The 20,371-nt window shown below is 43.8% G+C and overlaps 1 protein-coding gene across 3 annotated transcripts in view; it reads right to left on the bottom strand.

Moving 5' to 3' along the window:
* The window catches only part of LOC147700862 (rap1 GTPase-activating protein 1-like), a 332,204-nt gene that overhangs the window by 83,176 nt on the left and 228,657 nt on the right, over positions 1-20,371 (bottom strand). For all 3 annotated transcript variants that reach the window (XR_015297415.1, XM_086929761.1, XM_086929762.1), the window contains exons 13-15: positions 13,926-14,055; positions 7,868-8,023; positions 2,519-2,590 (exon numbers count right to left, since the gene is read on the bottom strand). Coding sequence is in view for 2 of the 3 variants with exons in the window: in XM_086929761.1 (XP_086785887.1) it covers positions 2,519-2,590; positions 7,868-8,023; positions 13,926-14,055 (358 nt within the window). In the remaining variant the exon portion in view is untranslated. The remainder of the gene's footprint in view (positions 1-2,518; positions 2,591-7,867; positions 8,024-13,925; positions 14,056-20,371) is intronic.

Here is a 20,371-nt window from a genome sequence, read left to right as displayed (position 1 = left end):
CAGAAAGACCCTTATCCAAACTCTTATAATAGGCAGAATGGACTACTGCAACGGACTATACTTATCAGCGAATGAAGAACAACTAGATAAACTTCAGGTTGTCCAAAATACAGCAGCTAGACTGGCTCTCAATGCCCCCCTAGAACGCCTTCCCGCCCTTTACTTCGCCAACTTCACTGGCTTCCTGTAAAGCAGCGCATCAAATTTAAAATCTGTAACATGATACACAGATGCTTGTATGGTACCAGCCCCAAATATCTAAAAGAAAAATTTGTACCATACATCCCTAGACGTACACTACGTTCTAGCAAACATCTGCTGCTTCAGGTCCCAAAGATAAGAAGAGCCAGACAGGGAGGCCGAGCCCTGTCTTACAAAGGACCCATACTCTGGAATTCCCTACCCACCGAACTGAAACAGATCAGGAATCCAGAACCATTTAGGAAAAAACTGAAAACCTACCTCTTTACCAGGCCATAGTTTTTCATCCTATCTCCCTTTTCAGCCTCAATTCACAAAGTGACACACCTCCACTGTGTCACTGGCAACTAAAAAATGGAATATGGCAGACCATTGTGGATAAGGTGAATGCAGTCAGAGTGCTGAAGAGGACAATGGAGGAGTTCAAGAGGCGCTGGAATGATGTCAAGCGCAAAACCAAGCAGAAACTCGCAACCGGAAGGCAGCAATGCAGACTGGAGGTGGGAGTCCAGCGCCACAGGAGGAGCTGGACGAGATGAAGGAAATGGTGTCCACAGTCATCAGTGGGGAGACAGTGGCAGGAGTTGGGGGCCCAAACATTGAGACTACATTGTCCCAATCAGATTTGAACCTTGAAGATGAGTTCAGCCAATGAGTTAGAGCGGGCCTCCAGGTTGGTCAAAAACTCAGAGTGTATCAAGGTGTCATCAGCATACACTGAACTCAGTATACCAGAAACTATATCCACTATGCATGCCCTAGTAAATGCAAATTGATGATGAACTGCATCAGGGAAAACATATAACCTTGGGGAATGCACAGCTCAAGGTAGTACAGAGGGTGCTGCAAATTCCAGGAGTCAGCCGATACTGCATGGCTCTGTGGAGCAATGAAGTAATTAGAACAGACAGTCACTAATCCCAGCTGTGCAGTGTACTAAGGTCTTCTGGTCCAAGTTCTCAGATGTTATGGAGAACTTGTTCCGCAACTGAAATTCCAATCCTTCATTTACCACCCTGGAGGGCAGCCGAAAGGCAGGTTATTCTGGTGTGCATTGTGTAAGTCTGAACTCTGATGCCAAGCAGGGGTCTGAGAAAGCTACTGTGAACTACTTGTTGTCTAATGACTGTTTGGATGAAAGTCATGTTGAAAATGAAGCTGCATGTTGGGGAGCTAAATATATCTATGCTGGTGTAAAGTGTTCACTTAGAGGGAGAGTTTAATTTACAATTAAATTCAATTCATTTACACGTGTCCTATGCTGTAGAGTCCAAAGACTCGCAGAGTGCGTAGCTTACCAATGTTAATAAATAAAATAAAATAGGTGCAGCATCATCAGATTTTTGTCGCAGCAGCAAACTTTGCTCATGGCCATTGAGATAGTGGCAACTTTCAGAAGTTGTCCACCTTATGCTATAGCCTCAGCTTGTAGATTCCGAGCTGGCCAGGCCCACCTACAGCCCACCCACCTGCACCCTGTAAGGCTAGCCTGCCGATACTGTGCCGAGCTGCTCCACTGCCCAGTAACTAAAGACTAGGGACATACTGGAAGTGTAAATTGTCATGGGGAGAGAGAGCAGCAGTTTTTAAATACCCTTTGCATAATCTGGGATCCAGTAAAATAATAAAACTCTTGCTTCTGTGCATTGGCTGAAATTTTCCAATTTAGCCCAACTACACAAAAAGTGGGCAGGGCAGGATATGAACATAATAAAGAGTTTAGCCATCTGTTCCGAAGTTATTGGAAGCATCCTTTTTTGCATATTGTGTTGTGTAACAAACCTGCTTCATTCTCACATTTCTTCATTACTTTGTGCAGTAAGCTAGATTTTATGGAGAATTATGGTTGGGACAGTAGCCTTTTCAAGCCCTCAGTTAAGTGGTTCCTTGTAGCAGGGTGATTTCTTTCAGGTCTACATTCAAGAGACTATGGCTTTCACTGCTACAGGTACCAGTACTGATACACCTGAGAAACATCTGCTTAGACCAATGCACATCTAGTGTTGAGTGACCTTTGCTCCTTTCTTTCTAAATCCTTGGAAAGATTTCCTGGTTCAGTTTTTCATTCATCTTTTTGTGCTAGAGATGGATACATCCCCATTTTTCATTTTCAAGAATATCACTGTGGCTTACAATGAACAGCTGGAATTTGGATGCCAATCACATGAAATGGACTAGCTTTCAATATGTCTCTTCCATTGAAACAAACATTGATCTTTTAGTTCTCAAACAAGAGTCAGTGTATGGTGTTGGGAAAAATGAAGTCTACAACTCCACAGCTTAATGTGAAATTGTCCTGATCCGTGAGAAGACTCACCTTCTGAAACACAGCTGGATTTGGTAGAGCTGGTCCAAAGCAAGGGACATCATCCCGGGCCGTCACTGACACCTGGGAAGAGACAGAAGACAGAAAGAGATGTTACTGGACTAACCAAAAGAAATGCAGTTGCAAAGTTTACACAACCTGGGAAGCCATTCATCCACATAATCATACCCAGTGATGAAGGCTCTGGATAACTAACAAGTGAGTAGAAAAGTACCTTCAGTCATTTGCCGACGAATCCTAATATCTTCTTATACAACTTAATTCTGTAAGACCTAGATTTCAGTATCTTGTATCTGCTTCAGATAAAATTCTTCACATCTCAATGGAAGGTTTCGACGACACACAGTAAATGATCATTCAGATAGATGAGGGAGGTCTTTACACTAGTCTGGGTTTCGGGTGGATGCTGGCTGTGGTTGGATGATCGGGGGTAGAGTTGATGTGTCCTGTCCACCATTGTGCAGTCATATCAGCTGCCATTCATTAGTAAAGTCCTCAAAGCTTGTTAGTGTACAGTGTAGTTAGCTCTGGCATAAATCAATCCAAAGGAGTAGTGGAGGAGTGTGGCTCACTGATTAGAGCGGCAGACCCTGATGCAGAGGTCTGGCCCGGGACCAGGGTTCAATTCCCGATGAGGCAGGGTCCTGAGCCCAAAAATGTCCACGGACTAGATAATTCTCGCCTCGGTGCCTACTCTAATCATGAGGTCCCATGCTACAACTCTGGGCAATAGCTTGCTTAATCTCCACTACGGCGGCCCACCTGCTGCGGGATGCCTGGCTTTCACCTTGGGGATGCCCAGTAGGGGTTATCTCACAAGGAAAAGCCAGGACGGTTTCCCAAGGCAAGCGCCTTGATGCCTTCGGGTGATACGTGCGCTATATAAGTCGCAATACATTTACATTTACAAAGTCTATGGATTTCCATTTCAAGGACCATGGATTTCCTAGTGTTTTTGATATTCTATGTTTAAGGATCCCAACCATCGACACCTAATGGTAGGATATGGAATGGCAGATGGTTAATATGTGATGGACGTTCAGTCTCCCTCCCTTGAGAGCCACTCTTCCAATCCTTGGAGTCAGTCACGATCTCCAGCAAAGGATGTCCCAAATCCTAAATGGACTGGAGGCCAAACTCAGAGGGAAATTTTGAATTGACCTCTGCTTGGCCAGAGCCCACTTCTGGATTATGCTGAATGGTAGTGTGTCCATAACATCCCAATATGTCACTGCTTAGAATATAATAGCCATCAATGCCCTTCAACAGCTATCTGTGGGATTTGATGGTTTGACATGGACTTGTAAGATTTAACCTGGGCATTTCATGCTGAGTCTGAGTATAAGAAGCTGTTTCCGGCATACGGTGCCGTAAGAGGAATATAAGGCCATGCATCGGAACGAGAGACAATATCACTCTGCATAGGCAGCAGTCACTTAAAATAACCATTTGATATTTGGGAGTCAAATGTATACATTTGCTAAAATTGAAAAGCTTTCCCTGGTGGACAAAATATTCCTTTTTTTTGAAATATCAAGCTAACATTTGGGGGCAAATTATTTCTTTTTACTAAAAATTAAAGTTGGGGTTTGAGGAGAAAGATTTTGTTTCCAGAATATTACAATCTGGTGTTTTGGGGACAAAGTTTGTTTATTTTCTAACATTCAAAGAGGGAATTTGGGGATAAGGGGCATATTTTCAGAAATAAAATGTTAATTGGTTACAAACTTGTCTAACAACTAAACATGAAGAACTGGACAGGGGACACAATGTGTTTATTTTCAAAACATTTCATGTTGATGCACAGGGTAAAGATCAGTTTAGTAATTGCATTGGCATATATATTTCAAGCAAACATTTGAGTGATCATTTATGCAGCACCTATTGATTATGTTATATCATCATTGATTAGATGTTGGAGGGCACTTTGTTCCTGCTTCGAAGGCTATTTCAGGACTCATCAGGAGGTATTTCATAATCTATTCAGGTCATAAGACTCCTCCTTGAGCACAAGCGCATCACTCAGAGCTCGTCAGCTCAACCGGCTCAAGGGAGCCTTATCAAACCAAAGCAGGGCTGGAACACACTGCCTTGCCATCTCAGAACCCACTTCACTCATATGCATTCTGGTAAATGCAATGCATGGTAACAGGTACTTCCATTAACCTCTTCAGTGCTCATGACAAGGTCAACTCGTCATGGGTTTTACCTGCCCTGTGCTTATGACGAGTTGACCTTGTCATGAACAATGGTAAATCTGGGAATCCAGCACCGGGGGGGGGGGAAACCCCTTTGCACCCAAGGTGTTAAGCAATCTTTCATTTTCACCATAGCAGTTGCAGCCAGTGCTGAGTATCTCAAGACTTAAGCTAATGTATCACTACAAGTAAGAATAGGCCTGAGCCTACTTTGTTTAGTTGTTTCTATCCACAAACATTTCCAGAAGTATGCAAGGAACAGATTGCCAGTTGTACCTCTGGGAACACAAATGGAAGTAAGAGGAGCCACAGTTTGTCCTCCCTCACAGAAGTCATATAAACAAAAGAGACTACTGTGGATCTTGAAAAGATTTAGAAATCTTCTAGATCAGAGGAGTTTGAGTGTTTGTCTTTCGTTGTATTATGAAGACAATGAGGACGACTACTTGCTCACACTAGGGGGGTTGGGGGGGTCATTACGATGTCGGGCAAATCACTTCCACCCGACACCACATCGCCTCATTAGGTGAACACTGCTCAGTCAAATTCCAACATTTTACTATGGGAACATGCATTCCGGCCGTAAACCAGCAGTAATGCATGCTCCCATAGTGAAATAGGAGGTAAGGTTCATCTCTGCACCCCAGTCACAAGGTGCAGTGATCAACCAGGGGGGCACCCTCGTCCTCCAACCGGAGGCCACACACCCTGCTGGGGGACCCCTCAAAGACGCTTTCCAACATGGTTTCCATGTGGGACAGGCCAGCATGGAAACCATGTTGGAAACCATCCTTGTAATCTCAACGGCAGAAAGGCCTGCCCTTGAGATTACAGGCCAGATTTCGACTGGCGGACAGGTGTCTTTGAGCCAATGGGAAGCCAGCTCAAATGGCCAGTCGGTTTCCTTTCCAATCACATCCATCATAAGGAGGCTGTTAGAAAGGAAACCGAACAGCCCATTACGATGCAGCTGTAAAGGCTCCCAACCACCTATTGCAGGTGGGCTTATCCTGAACTCTTTTTCGATAGTTGTGAATGCAACAGTGAATTAATCTATTTTTAATATGTGTGCTCTCCTTTGTAGGTTTCTTTGTCTAATCATCTGGTGGATTCTGGCTATACACCTGAAAGGGTTGCAAGGGGTATATAACAATATATGTAAGTATTCTCCTTATACAAGGTTAAAAGCTGGGGATGGGGTGGAGTTAAAGAATTGCCTCGTCTTATCAATTGATCAACAAGTTTCTTTCCCCTAAAGTCTTTGCCTATGAGACCGGGAACACCAGGACCACAAAGACACCTTAACTTTACTTGACCTACATCTTTTAACATAAACAACATTGGGCCACATGTACAAAGCATTTCTGTGGTCGCAAACGTGCCAAAACAGGACCGTTTACTAACGCTAAAAGACTTTTTAAAATGTACAAAGCCTTACTTGTGATTCGGTAGCCTATAACAGAAGTGTATTTTGGGTTTTCAATTCAGTATTAGGAAGGGGCATGTTTAAGGCATCCCTTCCTAGAAGGATGCGAGGTGCAGGTTTCCAGGGGGACCTCAGAGAATATATCAACACAAAGTAGAAGCAAGAGGAGCACAGTACATCCTCCCTAACAGTAGTTATAAACAAAAGAGACTATGAAACTTGAAAAGATTTAAATATTTTCTAGATCACATGAGTTGTCTTGTTTGTCTTTTGTTGTATTATGAAGAAATCAAGGGAGACTACTTGCTCACACTAGGTGACATGCTTCAAATGTACTCAAATGTACATTTATGAATATGTCCAATAAGGCCATGGATATCAACACTTTATGCCAGGTTTGCCTCACAAAACCAGTACATAGTAATAATTTTGGGATTTACTTTCCAGAAACAACAAATAGCCCCAAAGTAACACAAAGAAGTGCTATGCAATACTTTGTGCTAATTTGCATTAAAAGTGGGTGTACCATGGACATTGCCATTCAACCACCCAAGGGATTTGGATGCAGATGAATATGTACTAACTTTGGATCATAAGGGCCTCCAAAGGGTACTGCTGGGTCCCTGGGTAATGCCAGAGATTAACATAGGAATCTCCAGTAGGACCTCGCAGCTAGAGATAGAGATGTTTCCTGTCAGTATTCACTGTAGTGTGTGGTGGTGGTGGGGGGTGCCAGCCAGTCTCCACTTTCTTCAGTATTTTCATCTGCTGCCTCAAGAAGAGACACAGAGTGGGCACAGATGCAGCTACCGTTTTAGAGAGTGCTGCATACTACAGTCTCACCAGGTCAGATTTGGCCTTCCTAGAGGTATGCATAACATGAGAAAAAACTTTACTATAAACTTTTTTTTAGGATTAAGTTTTCTCTAAAACATTCTCAAAACGTTTCTAACTACTGTACAACACACAAACAAGTTTCAAAAGTGCACAACTATGTCGAAACATACTGTTTTGCACTGGAAATGTTCCCATCCAATACAAAACATATGCTTGGCACCATGCACACTCATTCCACTATGGTGCAAGTGTGTGTGTTGGCTCAAGTCATCTTAAAGTGAGCCAGCACAGAGAGAGAACCTCACCTTAGTAGATATGGTGCTATTCTGCTTTATCTCTTTCACACAACGCAGTGCGGCAACTTCTCTTGCTGCACTGTGTTGCGTGAAAAAGTACAAAAAATATGCCTCATAGTTTTAGCCCACTTCTTTGGAATATTGTAATTTCAAACTCATCAATTCTTTACAAATATTAAAACACTCAAATACCCCTGGGGGAACAGTTAATCTTGCTTTGACAACCATAAATAACTGGAAGAATTAATAAGTCCCTCTTCATACCACTCCAGAAAAACATATATTTGTAGCCATTTTCTTTGGATAATTATAGTAAATGTATGCTTAGATGTTCACTTTGTTATCACTGTGTTTCTGTTGTAGTACATTTATATGTCATGATGCTTTATATGGGTGTATAGATAGTACTCAGTGGTAGAGTCGGGAAGATTTCATGAGATCAGATAGATTCTGTAGGAGCTTCTATACACTATAGCTCTTCCTGCTGTCGCTGGCCTCATGCAGGAGGCTTAGGCCAGGCAGCGATTGGTAAACATTCGAACAAAAGAACAGATTTGTCTTGAGTACCTCATTTCTCTCTCACCTTGTAGGCGGTTCCCCCTTGAAAACCATGGACTGCTTGCACTACAATGTAGCAGTGGATGAAGTTGGATGCGATCATGTCCGGCACAAAGGGGGTGTTTTCGTCCTGGAAGACAATGGTGACTATGTCGTTTCCAATATGACGCTTTCGCTGAAGCTGGGAGAGAGAAGGGAGAAAAAGAAAAACAGGTCAATGGTTTGATGTGTGGTGAATGTGATTGGCTCCCATCACCCCTAAATTATGAACCATTCAGTTATCTCCTTTGGTTTTGTCTGCTGGAAATATAGATTGAAAGTAGTTTTAACTACAAAAAAATTCAAGGCAACTGGGATCAGGGGTAAAGGGTGAATGACAAGTATATTGAGTCAGAAATATAAAGTTGCATGAATATTGTGTCAAAAAGACTGTTTTTATCTATATAATATTTTAAAAAATATAATTGTATCTAATATTGTTTACTTTAATATAGTTGTATTAAATATTGTTTACAATTAATTTAATACAAATTAGTTATCATAATAATTTGGTATGTTAGTATTTTTAATATAATGTATGTTACATTTTTTGTGTAGTTTGTAATTTTTAATGTGCAAGTCAGGTATTTTACATTAAATTAATCATTTAAAATGTGGTCACGAGTTGTTGGTTTTGTAGAGGAAAACAATCGGAAGTTGCTTAAATTATTTTTTTCTTAGATTATCTAATCATGTTCTTTGACTATTTGTGAAGTAATTATACAAAATGTGTAGTAGATGAATTTCCATGTTTAATATGTAGCTGTATTTTATGATTTTTAATGTATATTTTATTTTTGTATCGATTAATTACTCATTTATAATATAGTAGTGGTTGTTGGGTTTGTAAGGAAGTAGGGTGGCAAGGTGTTAAACTTTTTTTATTAATACATTTATGTTTAAGGGAATTAAATATTTGTATGTTAATTATTGACGTAAATTATTTATTTGCGTATTTACTATGTTAATTATTCATTTTATTGTATTAAATGTTATTTAATTGATAAGTATATATATATTAATACATTTTGTATACATTCGGCGAAACGCGTTGTGGAATAAACAGCACTGTTTTGAATTCGGTGACTACCTCGTTTTTTTCCTGAGAGCGTGCTTGAGAGACTTTTTGACTTGAGAGAGTAAACATTTGTCGGCTTTACTCCGCCGGCGTGCACGCCACCTTTCACGGGTCGTGGAGATCCAGAAGGAGCTGCTAACATTTATGGATATATATATATATATATATATATATATAAAACACGATTTATATATTGAAGTTAATATATATATATATATATATATATATATATATATATATATATATATATATATATATATATATATATATATATATATATATATATATATTAGGTTGTATATATGCTTTTTAATAATTACTTTTAAGTTATTGTTTTTTTTCCTTATTGTTTTATATTTTCAAAATAATATATTTTACTTACATCACTCACTAAAACATTCTTTTCAATTATATGATGATTTTATAATTTAATAATTTAGTCATTACTCATAATGCTACATATATTCATATTTTGAGATACTTACCTTTTTTATTATGTTCCATGATATTTTGTACACAATACTTTGGCAGTTCACAAATCCAAATTGAGTAAACTTGAATATTTTTGTAGTCAAAGGTTTTGACAACCGTCCCATCTCCCTACTCCCTTTCCCGGCGAATGTCATCAAGAAAGTTGTCAACATGCAACTGACCCGATACCTCAAAGACAACAACATCCTGGACCCCTCTCAGTCTGGGTTCCGAAGAAACCATAGTACCAAGACAGCCCTCATCTCCGCCACAGAATACATCAGGATGCCACTAGACAACGGTGAGACATCTGCCCTCATCCTCCTGGACCTGTCAGCCGCTTTCGACACGGTCTGCCACCTCACACTAAAGACACGTCTCCAAGAGGCCGGAATACAAGAGAAAGCCCTAGACTGGACCACATCCTTCCTCTCCGGGAGAACATAGAGCATCCGCCTCCCCCCTTCTGCTCTGAAGCCACCGGCATCATCTGCGGTGCACCCCAGGCTCATCCCTCAGCCCGACGCTGTTCAACATCTACATGGTTCCCCTCGCCCACGTCACCCGCCAGCACCACCTCAACATCATCTCCTACGCCGACGACACCCAACTGATCCTCTCCCTCACCAAGGACCCGCACACCGCCAAAACAAACCTCCATGAAGGAATGAAGGCCATCGCAGAATGGATGAGAAACAGCCGACTGAAGCTGAACTCGGCCAAGACGGAGGTCCTCATCCTTGGCGCCACCCCCTCAGCCTGGGACGACTCCTGGTGGCCGACCACGCTGAGAACAGCACCGACACCCACTGACCACGCATGCAACTTGGGTATCATCCTCGACTCCTCCCTCTCCATGTCAAAGCAGGTGAACGCCGTTTCCTCCTCCTGCATCAACACCCTCCCCATGCTCCGCAGGATCTACAAGTGGGTCCCGACCGAAACAAGAAGAACAGTCACCCAGGCCCTCGTCAGCACTCTACACAGGAATCCCGGCGAATCACCTGCAATGACTACAACTCATTCAAAATGCCTCTGCCCGACTGATCCTCAACATCCCACGCCAAAGCCACATCACCCCCCACCTGAGAGAACTCCACTGGCTCCCCGTCGAAAAGAGAGTCACCTTCAAGCTACTCACCCACACACACAAAGCCCTCCACAACACCGGACCAGCATACCTCAAAGACCGACTCAGCTTCTACACCCGCACCCGCCAGCTCCACTCTGCCAGCCTCGCCCTCGCCGTGGTCCCCCGCATTCAACGAATGACCGCTGGTGAAAGATCCTTCTCCTTCCTCGCCGCCAAGACCTGGAACACCCTCCCTACCCACCTGCGGCAGACCCATGACCTGCACACCTTCAGAAGACTCCTCAAGACCTAGGTCTCCTCGAACAGTAGCAGCATCCCCACCCTCAGCGCCTTGAGACCCTCACAGGTATATAGTGCGCTTTACAAATGGATTGATTAATTGATTGATTGATTGACACTATACTCTGGTAAGCTGATAATGCTGTTTTCGATATTCTGTTATACAAGTGGAGATACAGAGAATCTTTCTGCTAATTTAGAGGAGAGCATAACTGTGATGTGGGAAAGAGGGTGGGTGACTAGTAATGCGTGTTTACCATTCAGGGAAGGGTAGCATTAAGGAGTAGTAAGGAGTAGTAAAAGGTAGTGGAACTGAGGGATTGGTAGCATTAAGATATAGGGCCTCATTGCGATGGCGAAAGACCGCCACTGACAGCCTGTCGGTGGCCGTCCTTCGGCAATCGGAACAGGGATCTCTGCCCGCCATATTATTATGGCATTTGGACGTGTGGCAACGGTCCCGTCAGACGTCTTGATCCGACCGCCTGTCAAACCTCTCTGTATTCCCTGAATGGCGGTGGTGCCTGTCAGGCACTGCCATAGGGATAACAATATCCCTTTCCGCGGTCAAACTGCAGCACAAAACGGCAGGCGGAAACTGATTTGGGGGCCCGTAGCTGGCCCCCCTAATCCCCTGGGCCAGGGACAGAGGCCCTGAGGTGGCCCCATGCCCCCTTACATATCCTTACACCATGTGGTAGGCACTGCATGGTGCCTGCCATGTAGTGCAGGGATAAGTGTGGGGAATCGGTTTTGCCTAGCGGCGGATGCTGCAGAGCTCAGCACCCGCCGCAATACAAATCTAGGGCAACTCGACCCCCACTATTGTAGTCCCATCCTAATTTGCCCTGTGGGACCGCCGCATTGTAGGCAGGCACTCCCAAGTGTGATACAAGGGCGGACAGACTGAAGTCCGTCCGTCATCGTAATGACCCCCTATGTTCGGACCCTCACCAGGTCTGCCCTATCCCATCAGTCAGACCCATCCCTTGACCCACAGTAGCATTCCTCAACAGCCTTGATGTCAGTTCCTGACCTACGTAGTTCCTCTTAGGAATGGCCCAGTGTTGGATGGAAAAATTATTGAACACAACTACATATGGCACAGAGGTTTTTCAGAATTTAATGGATTTGATAATCAGCGCTTTTCCTGAGTTACACTACAGAAATGGTCATTACATGCACATTTTGGTGCCTATTGCATAAAGATGCACATGTCCTGGTATTTACCCCAGTAAGTTTCAGCAAATTTCACCTGCAGAAATGTACCTGGAGAAAATGTCAGCAGTGCAGTGTTTGCCCTAAAACTTTGAGTTCTGGTGTGTGTGGTAAAAGGAGTTTTCTTACTTAACCCACCTTTAATATGGTCCTGCTTAGTGCCCGCTCACAGACCTTCTAAAAGATGCACTATTGACACACCTTCTGCCTCTACACTGCAGCTGAAAGTGGTGCTAAAGATTTCTATAGGGCTTTCGGTCAGCGGTCTTCATCCATTTGTTGGTTAGATTGACATTTACACTTGGCTTCTGCCCACCGCAGCACATAGCATGTGGCAATGTGTCAGCCCACTGCAGCAACTGGCTCCACTCGGAGTGAGTGATGGCTTCTCTCCTGTGTGCAATATACACATCTGCCACAGAAACAGTACCCATGTGTGTCAGGGCTCATGGAACAACATATGCTTTCTTTTTTAATGTAATTTTTCTTTTACTTCTCCAAGGGCCCAGCATCTTCACAATCACTATGACCAGGCTCTCACTGGCACTGGAGGAGCCAGGCTCAGCAAGTGAGAGCTATCTTCAAATGTGATGTTCATTAATAAACACCTTATTGAAGAACCATTCCAAGATGGACCACCTCTACTTCGCTTCTTCTTCAAATACCACGTACATCCCATTACTGGTGAAATAAGTTGGTAGGTGGAATCAGAGTGGATACAAAAGGCCTAATTTACAAGAAATTGTGCCAAAATGTCCTTGAGTCTGCGGCAAAAATCCAACGTTATAGATGCGCCGTATTTACAAAACTGGGCTCCATTGGGCAGGGACCCATGAATGCGTCTGAAATACTGAGGTATCTGTGGGAAGGATGGCGCAAGGCAACAGGCCCTAAAGTGGTGCATTGCTGTAGTTAGTAATAAAACTGACTCAATGACAGCATTGCATCAAAAACAGAAGCAATGCGTCAGTATTGACTGTCACAAGTTGTCTCCTGTATGGGTACCAATGTAATAGAGTGTGAAAAAGTGGAAAACTCACCTTTGACTCTGTTACATTGGTCTTGTATGTCTTGCATACGAGTGGGACATATTGTGTGCGACTACTATGTGTGTGTATACAAGTCATTAATGTTGTGTAATGTGACATTTACTATGTTACCTACCTTATGAATTCACTCACCTGTTGAGGGGACATGATGTCCTTGCAGATTAAATTGTTGGAGGTGACTTCAGGTGGTCAGATTCCTATGCCACAGCCAATGCGTCACTCTTATGCCTGGGTTTTAGAGGCATAGGAATTTTGACATATTGCAGGCTCAGCTGGCCGCTTCCCAATGATGTGTTACTTTGCCAAAAAGTCATAAATACCACTGCGTCAGTTTTACAGGAGATTTTATGTGGGAACACCTACTTTGCATATGTAAATTCTAATACGATACAGCCGATTCCGATGAAGGTAAAAACTGACGCAGGCCAACAAAAAGTGACAGAGCTGCCTCGATGCGCCAGCTTATAAATATGGATCAAAGAAAGTGGTGCCAATGCATTAAAAAAAATGACGCAGTGCTGGCAAGCGCCAGCAAGCTCCTTGTATATAAGCCCCCAACTTTTGCCAAAATCGGATAAGTGGAAAATAAGTGCATCTTTCTCGCACACCAATCTTTCTCCACTCCCTTCCACACATGCACCTTGAATGTGTAACTTTGATCCACTTTGCCCTCATGCTGAAGAGAGTTGATCTAGTCTGTGAATTTGCTCTTGAAATTGAGGATCTGACTTCTATTCCCATTTCCCTTACATGACTGAAGGGTCAGAATGGAACTCTTTTACATTTCAGTCCTCCTATGGATCTATACACAAATGCCAATCCCATTTACATCCTTATAGAATAAAATGGACCTCACCTGCTGGACGTCCCCCTCTGTGTAAGGCAGCTTGGTGGAAACATGGAACATGATCTCCTTTCCTCTGTAAGTAGTGTAGACCGACTCAGACCCAGTCTGACCCCGCGTCACATCCAGGCCCCCGCGGAACCTGTGAGCAGGAAGGAGGGGAAGAAGGAGAAGAGGAGAACCATTGTGATGCCTCACTAAACATTCATAATGATGTCCTACACCAATGTCAAAAATAATGTTCATTTTGTTGCAATAAATGAAAATGTAAAAAATAAAGAAAGTGTTATTATTATTATTATTAGTGTTGTTGCTGTCATTACTATGAATTAATGGTAATACTACTATTACTGCTGCTAATAGTAATGATAATAATACCAATGACTATTGCTATTCTAATTTCTAGTGAAGAAGACGTAATGTTTATTTTATTAGTATTAGTAGTAGTAGTAGTAGTAGTAGTAGTATTGCTATGATTGCAATAGCGAATTATGTAGTACAGCAGTAATCTTTTGGTATTTAAATACTAAATACATTTTTTTAAAGCCATGTTACATCTTTATTAGAATTATAATACATGGAATTCTGTAATCCCCTTATAAATAAATGCACGACTCAAGTTTCTTTATAATCAATGACTAGTGACGCACTCAGTCGCCGATTATAAAGGAAAGACACCAGAACTCCACTATTATAAGTTATTACAGTTGAGTTCTGACGTCACAATGCCTGCTGCCAGAGCCAGCAGCCTAGGTGATAGGCAAGTCAGGGCATGGAGTATAATTGAAGCAGCTGTTTAAAGCAATGGTCCGTGCTTTTCTTTCTCCTGCTCTAAGCTTATAATGACATGCATAGAGAATATGTTTAGTTTGTACACTTCTTAGATAGAGAAAAGATAGAATCTGTCTGCATGTTTTTACACATTCTTAGCCAGCGCAACTGACTTGTATTGATCTGTTTCTAATATCTCCTAGCCACAAATATCTAACAGGTTTTTGATGTGTTTAATTTGGCACTAGAGGTTTTATTTGTATTCTTCATGTTTGCAAACATGCTTGCTCTTTCATATGAAAAAGCTATGCATCAAGGTTGTAAGTGCTATTTGAGAAAGGTGATGGTGTGACCATGTACTACATGGGATAAAGTACCCCCTGGTGTACATAGTAAGGATATTGCAAGTCACCTCAGAGTTCCAGAACGTTATAAAGGAACTCTGCCTTTGGCCGTGTTCCTCAATATGGTTATGGAACTTCTCATCAATTGCAATATCTGTAAAATGTATAGCAGGGGGTACTTTGGGCCACATCTATAAAACATTTCTTGGAATCGCAAACGGGCCAATTCTCAGAATGCAAAAAAAAATGCTATTCACATGTAACAAGCCCTATTTTGCGATTTGTTAACCTGTTACCAAACCGCAAAATGAGTTTGCAATTTGGTATTTGGAAGGGGCGTGTTTAGGACGTCCCTTCCAAATACCGAATCGTAACGGTATGTATGAATGTTTTGTGACCGTGAATGCAGTCGCAAAACATTCACAATTTACCACTAACTTCAAGTGGCGGTAACCCATTTGGAATTGGGAAGGGGTCCCCAAGGGACCCTTTCTCCTTTTGGTATGGTGGCAAAAACATTTCTTAAGGGCAGGCAGTGGTCCCATGAACCACTGGCTGCTCTTTTAGGAACATGGGCTGCTTTTTAAAAACAAAATGCTTGCTTTATTTACACGGAAATGGAAGTCTGCTGACCCCAGCAGGCCACCATTCCCGTGTTTTTAGCGATTCCTGGGGGATCGCAAATTGCGCCCTACGTCATCAAAATTAATGAGGTAAGTCGATTTGCGAGCCCTTACGTATTGCTAAATGAAACTCTTGGAGTTTCATACATTTGGAATAGTGAACACCTAATTGAGATTTGCTGAAAATCGCAAATAGGTAATCGCTATTCCAAATATTGATACTTGTGGCCCTTTATCCCTTATCTAATACAGGGTCTTCTTAATGTCAGATCTCTGCCAAAGCACGCCGACGAAATTCAATTACTAATTGACACCCATCACTTAGATGTTCTTTTTCTAACCGAGACGTGGACTCATGCCGACTGTGAAATCGAACTAGACTGGGCTTGTCCACAGGATTTTAAAATCTTGCATTTCCCTAGACCCAAAGGCCGCGGTGGTGGAGTGGGTATTATCTATAGAGCCTCGTGGCTCATCACCACCTTAGATATGGATCCGGCCGTTGGGACAGAGCTCCTCGGCCTCTCTATTAACAGTCACACTGGAGCCACCTTCTCAGTAATTATCTGTTACCGACCTTCGGGGACTTTCAACCCCCAACAACAACAATCGCTACTTACCTCCTTCACCAACATGGCGACCTCCCACAACAGCTAATCATCTTAGGTGATTTTAACCTTTGGACAAATGGTATTCTAGACACGGGACTGCACAATCTACTGCTCTCCTGTGAAAGCGTGGGACTTCAACAACTGGTCAAGGAACCCACTCATAAAGCAGGGCATCGACTCGACCTTATCTTCTCTACCCCTCAGCTAGTGCACCTGAATGATATCCTGCCTATGGGCTGGATCGACCATTCTCTTCTTAAATTCTATATTACTAGTAAGGGGGCCAGAATACCGGCACACTGCACCTCCTCGGAATTCATGTACAGAGATTGGAAAGCTCTGGAAAGGCTGAGAACTACTGGTGCCGTGTTCCAAGTGGAAGACAGCTTTTCCCCCGATAATCCAGTAGAGGACAACTACGAGGCTTTTTGCACTAGGATATCCTCAATTACTGACTCCCATGCCCCCCTAAAAAGATGCAAGCCTAAGGGCAGAGCATCAGCCCCCTGGTTTGATGACTCCCTGAAAGCCCTTAAATTAGCCTGTAAACAGGCTGAGCAGAAATGGAGGCAAGGATACTCCGACACTAACAAGCTACTTTGGAAAAACAAACTCCTGGAATACAAATCGGCTATTATCAAATGTAAATCTACCTACTTCTGTTCCACTATAGTTACAGCCGCCAACACCTCCAAAAGCATTTTTCAGATCTTAACAGCCTCACCCACCCTGACTGTGCCAAAAAAACAATCCCTCCTACACAAGCACTCTGCGACAATCTCGCACTGTTTTTCAAGGACAAAATTGAGACCATTATCCATAACCTGAGCACCTCCCCCTCACTGGGCCGTTTCAACGGCCCCGGGGCCGGACACTACTGACTATGACACGGTGAACCCAGGGTGCCAACCCACGGACTGTTTGCGAGAATTTCCCCCCATTTTGGAGGCGGACTTCGACAGACTGGCTCGCGGGATTTCTTCGGGTTCCCCTCTCAACCCTCTGCCCCCTAAAACCTGGAAAATTTTTCGGAGTGGAACTCTTCTGCACTCTCTGCAGGATTTGCAATCAATCCCTGCGCTGTGGATTTGTTCCGGCCAACTGAAAGCAGGCTCTCATTACTCCACTGCTGAAGAAACCCTCCTTGAACCCCGAGTGTTTACTGAACTATCGGCCCATTTCCCTGCTACCATTCCCGGCAAAAATTGCCGAGCGCTGGGTGAGCTCTTGTCTCTCTAAACACCTGGAGCAGAATCACACCCTGGACAATATACAATTTGGTTTTCGTCCGGCCCATGGCACTGAAACAGCTGTTCTCACTTCCATGGAGGATCTTCGTATGCGTGCAGACAGGGGCCAGGCAGTAGCCTGATCCTGCTGGACCTGTCTGCCGCATTCGATACGGTCAATCATGTGATTCTGCTGAAGAGATTAAGGGAGGCTGGGGTTGTCGGCACCGCCCTGCTCTGGTTTCATTCCTTCTTGCGGGACAGGAAGCAGGCTGTTTCCCTTCCCCCGTTTCAATCTGCCTTCTCCCCAGTACCCCATGGGGTGCCTCAAGGCTCGTCCATCAGCCCCATTTTATTTAACGTCTACCTTAAACCTTTGATCACCTCAATAAAATCCCATAGGCTAAAAGCCATAAACTATGCTGATGACACTCAGCTCATCCTCTCTTGGGAGGGTGAAGAATCGATCCCTCTGGAATCGTTTCACGACTGTCTTAGAGACACAGCTGGTTGGCTGCATAAAAACTCCCTGCAATTTAACTCCTCCAAAACCGAGGTTTTGTTCTGTGCCGGAAGCCGGATCCCCCGCCAGTTCCCAGCTGAATTCTGGCCCCCGGAAGCCCCGGAAAAGCCACAGCCGGTCACCACCGTCCGCAACCTGGGTGTCATGATGGACAACAAACTTAGCATAGAAACCCAGGTGGCGAAAACAGTGTCCACTTGTGCGGCCTTACTGCGCTCTCTACGCAAGATCATGCCACTTCTCCCCTCACAGGCCCGGGCAATAATAGTCAGGTGTACTATTCTTAGTCGCCTTGACTATTGCAATGCAATGCTACTCCAGGCCCCAGCTGTATTGCTAGACCGACTCCAAAGAGTTCAAACGGCCGCTGCCAAACTGGCCCTTGGTTGGACCAGGAGATCTTCGGCCACAGCGGCTTTGGCCGAGCTGCACTGGCTCCCTATGAAGCAGCGAGTGGCTTTTAAATCACTCTGTCTTGTTTTTAAAGCACTGCACGGAGTCGGGCCCAGCTCCCTGCAAGCCATGTTCACCTGGTACGTCCCAACCAGAGCGCTCCGCTCCTCCACAGCCTGCTTTGTCACAGTACCAAGATTCAACAAGGTCAGGACTGGGGGAAGATCCTTTAGAGTTGCAGCTGCAAAACTTTGGAACAGCCTGCCCCTTGACATTCGCCAAACTACGGAACTCCTTCCTTTCAGAAAGAGGATCAAAACCTGGCTTTTCCCTAAATGTTAAACTCTGGTTACCTGTCTCTGTTGTTCCCCTCTTCCTTCCACCTTAGGAGTTATGTCCAGCGCCAGGATACCTGTTAGGTGACAGCTGCGCTATACAAGTGTTGTAAATAAAATAAATAAATAAATACATCTTGTATTAAAAATGCTAAATAAAATTCTGTTCTAAAACGAATATAAATGGAGCTCATGTACACTGCGGGGAGACATCCGAAAACTCCATCCCTTTCCTGGACCTGTGCTGGACAGCACCTTCCACCTCCATCTGCAGTGTAATCTTGATGCTGAATCCTTGCAGAACTAGAAAGAGTCTGGTGTCCACCTCAGCTGATCCAAGGGCATTATTACACTATGTGACTATGAATGTCCTTTTTTTAGTTTTACATAAGGCGTGTCTTTTAACATGTGGAATATACAGGTTACCGATTTATTACCATCTATTCGCAAACCAGTACTGCAGACTGCACACTGACCAGACTAGTGAACAGGAAGCAATACGGCTTATGTACAAAGAGGCTGCATTGCAAACTGACCGTGCGTAGGAAGTCACAACACCAACAGCCCAATGAATATTAATTAGGCAGGTCGCCGTTTGCAGCCCCTTGTAGAAGAAGGATGGTGGCCTGCAAGGGACAGGTGACCTCCATCTCTTCATTGGTCTTCCCAAACAAAAATAAAATATAGCATCAAATGGCCTTTACAGTAAGAAGTGCTGCATTGATAAATGCTTCCAGTTGACAAGACATCAAGGAAGAGAATGCAATGGTGCCACAGACCTCTCACAGCTCCCCTGAGCCCAGAAGCAACAGAAGATGATCCCTTTGTGATTCACAGACCACCTCAACTAGGGTGTCAATGGCTCAGCGATGGTGTGCGACTGAGCAAGAGTGGTAGCAAAGTTTACTGATGGCTACTTGGAAATGCAAGAGTGATGACAAGGTTCACTGTCTGCAGGCCTGAGAGTGCTTGATACATGTGGACTGGGGTACAGGACAATGGTTACAGGAGCTATGTGCTCATAAGCCCACCTAGAAGGCTGGATGTGGCTGGTGGAAAAAAGACCTTTACCCCTGAACAAGCTATAGAGACACAGCGGGTCAGGCTCCAGAGTCCACTCTTCCACTTTCAACAAGAGAAGCAGATCAAACTTTAGGCTGGGATATCATTTCTTCCTACCTATGCCTTGAAGACCCTTAGACATAAAGTCTACCTGCTATCAGATATCTTGATGTTTTCTGTGTGGTGTATATGTGCACTCAGTATGTCTTGAAACAGTGTTCTCTTGTGCATGCTAGCATCTTTGTATAGTGCTTTGGCATCAGCAGTGGTGCCTCTAACCAGAGACTCATGAAGGGGAAGAGAGGGGCAGTGAGAGGTACAGCTCCTAACCAGGATTCCTAGTTTGGAGACTGTCTAGAGCTGCGACAGGAACTGAGACCCCACCCAACCCCTTCGCCCCCCATTCTCTGCATCAGCGTCCCACAAACAAACATTTGCCAGGTAGGGTTCTCAGAGAAAAAACAAGGAACTTCTTTTGATTTCAGGAGATTTTGAATCCTGCAATTTGTTCACTAGAGCAGGAGAGTCCCACACTTGGGATGTGATGACGCGCGGGCCTTAGGACCA

Source organism: Lissotriton vulgaris, chromosome 7 (assembly GCF_964263255.1).
Source record: "Lissotriton vulgaris chromosome 7, aLisVul1.2, whole genome shotgun sequence".
NCBI classification, from domain to species: domain Eukaryota; kingdom Metazoa; phylum Chordata; class Amphibia; order Caudata; family Salamandridae; genus Lissotriton; species Lissotriton vulgaris.
The sequence above is the reverse complement of the archived record's forward strand: the minus strand, read 5'-3'. Positions and strand labels throughout refer to the sequence as shown.